This window comes from Rhinoderma darwinii, chromosome 13, assembly GCF_050947455.1.
Source record: "Rhinoderma darwinii isolate aRhiDar2 chromosome 13, aRhiDar2.hap1, whole genome shotgun sequence".
Taxonomy (NCBI): Eukaryota; Metazoa; Chordata; class Amphibia; order Anura; family Rhinodermatidae; genus Rhinoderma; species Rhinoderma darwinii.
In genome coordinates, this window is record NC_134699.1 from 21,327,551 (window position 1) to 21,336,724 (window position 9,174).

The 9,174-nt window shown below is 42.2% G+C and overlaps 1 protein-coding gene across 1 annotated transcript in view; it reads right to left on the bottom strand.

The window, feature by feature from the left end:
• The window catches only part of IGFBP4 (insulin like growth factor binding protein 4), a 29,713-nt gene extending 23,942 nt beyond the window's left edge, over nt 1–5,771 (bottom strand). The window contains exon 1 of the mRNA XM_075847066.1: nt 5,270–5,771. Within this exon, the coding sequence (XP_075703181.1) occupies nt 5,270–5,615 (346 nt within the window). The 5' untranslated portion in view covers nt 5,616–5,771. The remainder of the gene's footprint in view (nt 1–5,269) is intronic.
• Between the last annotated feature and the right edge of the window lie 3,403 nt (nt 5,772–9,174).

Genomic DNA, 9,174 nt, shown 5'->3' on the forward strand with positions numbered 1-9,174 from the left:
TTCAGATACATCAGTACATGGCCACCGTGGGACCTAAGGTCCGGCCTAGCAGACTTTTACCTGTTGATTTTGGAAGGCGAGCACGTTAGTGGCAGCGCTATCAGCTCTCTAGCAAATATTTCACATAATCCCAGTAATTTTTCCCAGTTCCCTGAATTATGAAGCCCTTTATCTCTCCTTGAAATACACGTGAGCATTTCATGGAAAGAGTCACTTCCAAAAAAAAAAATTAGATACTTATCACCTCTGAATGGAGAACTCTATCTATCTATCTATCTATCTATCTATCTCATATCTATCTATCTATCTATCTATCTATCTCATATCTATCTATCGATCTATCTATCTCATATCTATCTCATATCTATCTATCTAACTAACTATTGATCACATATCGAAGTCATTGTAAGTCAATGGGATCTCTCAGGCGTCGCTGGTATCCGTCGCACGACGGATCCGAAACCGCATTGTGGAGTTCATTATAAATGGAAGCCAATACGCAGATGTGGACAGAGCCAAGTGAATAAACAGTCTTTACACGTTCTCATGGCTATGACTCTGGAGCGAGCAGCAATTTCCAGCAGTCACATAAAACATTAGCACACTGAATAACACGGAGCACATTAGGAGATTTTTCTCTGCTGACTTGTAACTTGGGAACCCCTGTAATATTTTTCCAGCTCTGGTTATACTCAGTACAATGATCGTTGACAAAATATTGTCTGTAATGCCTGTGTATGCCTCGTTCCTAATTATTTCATCAACTTATTTGGTAACAATTTCTGTCAGTGCCTACTAAAATAAAAATAATACATTATACAGGTCTAATCCTGCAAGGGCTGACATAATACAGAGCTGAATTTGTCTGTTGATGCTCCGAAGGTTTACCTGCAGCAAAACAGCTGATTACACATGGTGATATCATGAGGAGTTGTCCTAATGACAAACTCCTCTTCAAATTACAAACTCAGTTCTGCTACATCTGTATCTACTGTACATCATGACACATAAAATTCAGTATAATCCCCTTTTTTTTGGCCATAGAAAACTACTGCAGTGTTCTGGTCGCAGTAGTCCCTTAAAGGGATCATTCAGACATGATCACAATGGGAGAGAATTTCATCACCATAGATGTGCTTTTTATAAGGCCATATTCGGACTTGTCCTAGAACATGGGATTGAAAAGAACTCCATTTTCATTCTTTCTATAAAGCGCCATCTCCTCTATGTATAAGATGAATTAACTGGACACTACAAAGGCAACACTGAAAATGGGTGGTGCATGATAGAGAGAGAATCCTTGTGTCATGCTCCGCCCACTCAGTCCCTGCACTTAACATATCACAGTGTATCAGGTTTTTTTTGGAGCGTTCCTTCAAAGAATATTCTAAATTTTTTGGCCATATATCCATATTATCCTCTTATTAAGTCCATGTTACCGTCCATAGGGTACAGTATTAAAGTAGAAATCGTCTATTTAATTTGTTGAGCCATTGGCTGATATTGTTTTAGTCAGGGTTCCGTTCATGGGTTCCCCTGATGGAAAGCTCAAGACAAAACCCCTGAACGGAGTCCTGACACTGTGAACGAAGCCTAAGAGGGCAATTTGAGGGGAAAAATACATAATTTCGTTAGCAGGTGGGTGTAATACCAGCACGTCCTCCCGGTCTAGCTGAGCCCGTGTACTAGAAACCATGTTCTGTTTGCTGACTTTTACTATTTTGCATTGAAAGTCTTCAACAAATATTGAATTCCAAAGTACAAATAACAACGAAGAGTTACTGAGAATCCCCTAGACACCGGATCAATTATTCAGTGCCTTCATTGACCGCAATAATCCCGGGGATTACACTTTATACCTGAGAGTGCTGCTGTTAATTCAGAATAAGGACATTAGGAAATGACTGTTTGACCAAAATCTTGAGCCTCCATGTTTATGCTGTAAAACAGGTGATGGAGTGCAGAATTTAAGGGGTTAAATGAGATTAAAAAAAAGGGTCTTCAAACAGCGCCACTCTTGTCCATAGGTTATGACTGGTATTGCAGCTCGGCCCAATTCAAGTGAATAAGCATAAACTGCAATACCAGACAGTCTATGGACAAGAGTGGTGCTATTTCTGGGGAAAAATGCAGACTCCTTTTCCTAAACTCAGACAACCCCTTTAGGTGCCTATATGTGGTTTTAACCTTCTCAGGACTACCATCTAAACTAGTGCTACAACACTACCAGGGTATGCACCGGGAGGTCATGCTGTCCCTTTCTCCAGGGCTTTTAAAGGGGGATTCCCATAATCATTATTTATCACCTATCCACAGGATAGGTGATAAATATCTGATCAGTGGGGGTCTGACTGCTGAGTCCCCCGCCACGATCACAAGAATGGGTTTACCTTGCCATTAATGTGAGGCCTATATGAATGGAGTGGTACTGCACATGCTCGACCACTGCTCCATTTATTTCTATAGGCATGCCGAGCATGGGACCGTAAAGAAGCACTAAAGCAGAATGGGCACTCTGACTGGTAGGTCTGCAAGCTGCGATGTTCTGTATGTTGTGACACCTTTCTATCATAGTCCACATTAACTTTTTCAGCAATTTGTGCTACAATGTTTCTTCCGTGGGATCAGACCAGATGGGCTAATCTTTGCTCCTCAAGCGCATCAACTAACCTTGGACGACCACGACCCTGTCACTGGTTCACTGCTTGCCCATCCTTGGACTACTTTTGGTAGACACTAATCACTGCCTACAGAGAAGACCCCACAGGACCGGCCGCTTTCAAAACCTCTGACCCAGATCAGTGTACTGTATAGCGTTATTGGATTGTAAGCTTTGATGAGCATACATGAATGAAATAAACATTCTGTCTACATTGATGAATATTATGTTATGGCAATACAGGTAACTAAGGAAAACGGCAACTTAAGTTATTAACTAAGGGTCTTGCCAATGATAAAGCCAAAACCACCTTTATTGTTCCCTCATGAAATAGATGATGTTTGCAGCGCAGCTCTGGGCTGTAAGAAGCCTCGTGCATGATCTGAATACCTTTGACAACAGCCAAGTCTCAGGAAGAAAGACGTTAAAAAAAATCAGCACTGGGTTGACTCCAGATCGCCTCCTGACATTTTAAATGGCCAAATACGGACATTTTCTATATGTATTAAACAAAGAGATGCTTTATAGGCAAGTTCAGGAGCCCTGAGTTAGAGGTATATGGCAGCAGGGTCAGACGTTGTCCTCTCACCTTCAGTTGTTTGATGTTGCAGGCCACTGGTTAAAGCTACACAATGCCACACGGATGCAACCTTCAGCAAAGTTATTGCATCTACATCATGGCTGGGGCAAGCTTAAAGTGTACTAAACTTTTAACAAACTTTTGACATGTCAGAAGTTTTAATCGGTGGGGATGCGAGCATTGAGGTGAGCGCTGTGCCGCTTAATTTCTGATTGGCTTTCCTCAGAGCGGTGCATGGGCTCACTAGAAAGTCTATGAGTCCGTACACCGCTCGCTCGGCTTTCCGAGGCAAGACGATCAGAAACAAAGCGGTACACTGCTCACCCGAGCGCTGCTGCTGCTTTCTTTTAGCGATCGGTAGGGGTTTCAGTGCTTGGACGCCCACCGATCAAAACTTCTGTCATGTCGAAAGTTTTTTAGAAGTTTAGTTACCCTTTAAAAAATGGCAACTTGTCATGTCCCAGTGGCAACAACCTGCACTGGATAGACTAAATAAAAACGCCTAATATTTGAAATTCAAATCTGGGGGTATTTTCGTGTATAAAGGAGACTTCTACATCACAGGAGTCCTAAACTAGAACTGATCTGTAGCTGGATTTACCTTAATCTGGGGAAAAGATTCCGTTTGCTGCCCTAGCCCTGTATCTAAATAAACTGGCCAATGCAGAGTGACTTGCTGGCAACCTTCCCGGGCATCCATCACCGCAGCACATATGCCGCCAGCCCTCCCTTAGCTATGCTCCTGTGCTAGAGATGCATGGCAGACGGTCGGAGGGTAGCGTTAGAGAGATGCTATTGCCTCACACTTTTACATTGACTAGATCTTCACAGCTGTGATGCAGATTGACTGAGCGATAGTCATCCCATCCAACAATCATGTCTGTGACTATATGAAACAATGTTGAGTAGTTTTGTCATTATGCCACCAGAATGGTAATAAGATCATTGGAGGAAATCATGCTAGTGTTACAGATACAAGAAAAAAAACACAACACAGTACTAACAATACAAAACGTAAACATGTACAAACACAAAACTAATGTTATAAAGTAATCCGGCACTTTCCAAAGGCATTGGTGGCTATATAGGTAAAACTGTGACGGTATCCAAATAATGAGAATAGAATGTAAATCCAATATTAGCATGTCCCTCCAAAAAATGTGGTCAAGGGTGGCATTATTCCAACAAAAACACAAAAGAACAACAAAAAATACACAATATGAACAAGACAAAACACAAACAAGTAAAAAAATAACATCTCTTAGGCTGATGTTATAAAGCAAACAGACACCTCCAGGAGCTATTGGCTACATATCAGAAAACATTGTGATGGTAGCCAAATAATATATGTCCAATATAGGGGAGTCCCTACAGGAATTCGGACAAGGGCAGTCTTGCTGTAAGAATCAGATGTTGTAGACTTTATTGCAGCATGAACTATACCTGAAACAGTGCAGTGCTCTTCAGATCTAAAATAATAGATATGATATAGAACAGCTGTTCCATTCCTGTAAGGAAAACCAAAAATGAACCTCACTCTCTAAGTCTGTCTACCAAAAAGTTCAATTTTCCTGTAAAAGTCGACACAATTTCATGGGTAATTGTTATACGGAAACTCAACACTATAAGTGGATAGAAAACTCAATTCCCTGCCACAGTCCTACATCCTACCTCCATACATGACTTGTCATTTAATCCTATAACTGTATATGCAGATGTGGAGCTGGAATTAGGATCTTACAAAACAAAGTTTCTATCATTAACCCTGTGGAGGGAAGTTATAAGCGACACCTCCAATCCATTCCCATCCATCACATCTCATGTGGGTAACTATACATTGCAAACATATTGCCAAAGAAGTATATCTGGTGCTAAAAGAGTTAAAAATGTAATTCAGTGGTATAGTTATATCCTCGAGGCATTTCCTGCCTTTGAAGTGGGAGAAACATAATTGCAAGTTCCTTAAGTCTCAAGAGAAGAACAAGGTTGCATCAAGTTACTGTTGCCCTGTGGTCATTGTTAATTCTCACCTGCTGTTGGGAAAGTTCCCTGTATGGCTTCTATCTCCCCGATTTCAGTGCAGACCCCCTGTCCATGCATTAGGGTATGCAGGGGTTTTTCTGAACCTTTCGTGGGGTAACAGCGAAGCCCTGAGCCACATCGGGCAGTGTAGACCCCACATGGCATCCCTTTTTGGAGGGCGCAGGTGGCACAGCAACCGCACCCAGGTTCTCTCACCAGCTCCAGGCACCCAACAGGGTCCAGACAACGAATAAGCTTCTCCTGTGAGCAAGCGGGGCACTGTATGGCTTCATCAGCCACTCCAAGAAATGCCAAGGAGATCAGGATTAAGGCAAGGTGGCAGTGCCCAAGCATTGTGTTGTGTGTGACTAGCAAAGAAGTTTAAAGGTGAATGTGAGGGTGAAGTTGGGGCAGAACTGGCACACTGGTTAAGAGTTAGCACACAGGAACATGAAATGATGTAGTCTTAGATGTGCTGCTCTCCATAGCAAGAATGAGGGGGACTGAGGTTTTACTGCACCGAGCAGATAGATGTGGACTTTATACTGGCTGTAAGCCACTCCTATCTCGAGTCCCACTGCTAGGAGAAAGGGGGAGAGTGCGAGGACTGGGAACGAGAGAGGGAGAGCATGACATGTAGGAAAACTTAGAAAGACGAAAGGAGACAGAGGTAGAATTGATCCATACGTAACTAAACTAACAAAGCACATGTTTTGCTCTATATAGTGATATGTATAGTGCCTAGAAAAAGTACTCACACCCCCTCAACATGGTGTATTTTCAGGTGTTATTGTGTAGATCAAAAGTGATCCACATTCATTACAATTATTCAACACAAATTAATGGAAAGCACAACTATTCACCCGCTCAGTAGCAGCGACACCTTTGGCAGCAAATCAAGCCATCAATCTGTCTCCATCAGCATTGCACATCTGGACGCTGCAATTATTCTTCATTTTTAGGTTTTTCAATTTAGCAAGAATTGTTTTTTACACTGTTCAAATAGAAAGACTTGGTACGAAGCTTCAAAGCTAGCCAAGATACATGATGGAAGGTGGGCTAGATGCAGAAGAATAGGAAAGCAATACTGAACGCCGCCTGGCATGGGGAGTGAGCAAGTTTAAAAGGATGGAGAACCAAGTCTAAGCAGGAGAACCTGGTAGAACTGCATCCAGGGGAACCAGGTATAGAAAAACTTGAAAACCAAGGAGAAAAATTTTAGGCAGTTTTACACCAATCTCATCACATTAAAAAAAGTGGGCGGGTTTAGCTGGAGAGGCAGGGCCGTCTGTGGGCCAACAAATTTACTATAATTTGCGCAAGAAATTTGCATAAAATTATAGTGGTTGTAGTTGGTGGAGATTTTAATTTGCAGTGCACAGACAGTCTAAGATGCGACTAATTTATTAAGAGGCGTGCTCCTCTTAATAAGTTTGATGCATCTTATTTTAGCGGGCTTCAGTCCAAGACTGGCATATGAAACGCAAGCCTTAGTACATCTGGGCTTAAAGGGAAGGTGTCATGAAATTATAATTTTTTTTATCATATTGCTTTTAATATGATATTAACATAAATTTTATTTATTTGTGTTCTTGTGTTCTACTTTTTACTTTTACTTCTCTATGGGGGCTGCCATTTTTTTTTCATCTATGCACATACAACCCCATAGAGAATGCGAACGGGAGCCGTTCCATTCTCTGCAGCGTACGCCGTCTGTGTGGGAACGGCGCATGCGCCACTCCCACACAGTCCTAAACGAAGCTCGTTCTTGTGGACCGGAAGCCGCTGCCGGACAATAAGATGACGAGTTTTGGCCGCGGCTTCCGACCATATGTTCAAGGAAGCAAAGGCACAAGGAATAGGAGCGAAGGCGGCGGCGACAGGAGAAGGTAATTTATGTTCGTGTATGTGATGTGTGTATTATGTTCGTGTTATACTGTCTACTGAGCACTGTATCTAATCCTCCTACACTGTGCAGTCGCTCAGAAAATGGCGGCACACAGTGTAGGAGGTTTGAAGATTCAAACCCCTCCTTCTCCTGGAACTAGCCAGAATAAGGGAGGGCACTAGAGAGAGTGTCTCTACCCCAAATTTGCAGCATAAAGCAATGAGGCTGCTTTATCACATTGACCATGCTGCAATTTTGGGAACTGCTCCCTCTAGTGGCCAGCACATGGAAATTGTATAAATTAGAATCGAATTTATAATATTTCCTGACTAGTGAAAAAATGTAAAAAAATTAAAACAATGTGTAATCACTTAAATATTAATTGTTTAACTAAAAAAAAAAATTTTAAAAAATTCTAGCGACACATTCCCTTTAAGTCTGACAAATAATCTGTCATATCAACACGACAAGAGGGCATTAAGAAAAGTGGCTTGGTGGAGTCCTGGTACCACCTGAAGTGGATTTTATATCCCTATTCCTGATACTGATTCGTGAGCACATTCCTATCCCTCTGATCAGAGGAGAACAGCGCCACCATTTCTTCATGTAATCGTATCAAGGAGGGGGGGACATCCTCTGGAGGAGATATAAGAAGAATGAAGATCCCCATGCTTCTTCTAAAACCTATTCAAGCAGTGTCAATTATGATCAGATAAGTCATTACTGTGTAGCTTTGGCTTTATGTTTTGGGTCAACTGGAAAATAAATGTTTACCAAAGTTGCAGTTCTCTTGCAGAATGCAGCAGGTTTTCAATTTTACCCCCAATGTTAAAAAGCCTTCCAGCGAAGTATGCGCACAGTATAACGCTGCCACCAACACCATGTTTAGGGTTGTGTTTGGATCTTATAGGTGTACTGGCATTATGAATGATGGTTAAAAAGCTCAATTTTGGTCTTGACAAACAAAAACATGTTTCCATTTGATCATAGAATCTCCCACAAACATGTTGGCCAAAAATATGTCATATGGGTGTTTTTCAGCAGTGTCCATGACATGACCAAGACAGATTTTTCATCCTCAGGAAGTAAACATTAAAGCTTCTTATTCAATGACTACAAGCAGAGGTCTGGAAAACCATGAAATTGTTCCACATTCCACAGCAGTCATTCCCAATATTTTTACCTTGAAATCCCTGGAAAAAAAATATATTTTTGTGAACAACCCCTATAACTACACTATCCCAACTCTAAGGCTGGGTTCCCACGGGTCGGATACACTGCACAAAAATCATGTAGATTGCCCGACGTAAACAATGCTCATACTGACGTAGGCCGTTGTTATGGTGACACATCCCTCCTGTGCAATCCGGTCCAGTCTCCCTGGGTGACGCTGCAGCCCATGTGACCGCTGCAGCCTGTGATTGGCTAAAGCGGTAGTCACATGGGATGTAACAGCCTCCTAAGATGACTTTTCATCCCATGTGACCACCGCTACACTCTGTGATTGGCTGCAGCGGTCACATGGGATGCAACAACATGTATGTTTTTTTTTTTCTTTTTCCGTAGTTGCGGTTTTTGCAGCACAAACGCTGCGAAAACGCCGCAAAAGTTGCAACACTTGGCTTTCTGTTGCGGGATTTGCATCCCCATTGAATTCAATGGGGAAAACCCGCAATGGAAAATCAACTAAAGCACACCATAAATTGACATGCTGCGAATTTAAATTCCGCACCGCATGTCAATTTATTAACGTTTACACTGCGGGGGTTTTTCGCAGCGTGGACATGAGATTTTCTTAATCTCATTCTCTCTGCTGCTACTGTAAATGCTGTGGAATTTCCGCACAGAATTCCATTGCGGAAATTCCGCAGCGTTTACGCTACGTGCGAACCTGGCCTAACAGCGACAGATCTTGCTGTTTCAGGAGGACTCTAATTAGGTTCCAAGGGTCACCAGGGTTCAATCAAGTATGTCAGGACAATGAGAGAGATGGGATAATGGGGGGAGGGTTTGTCTCACTGTGAT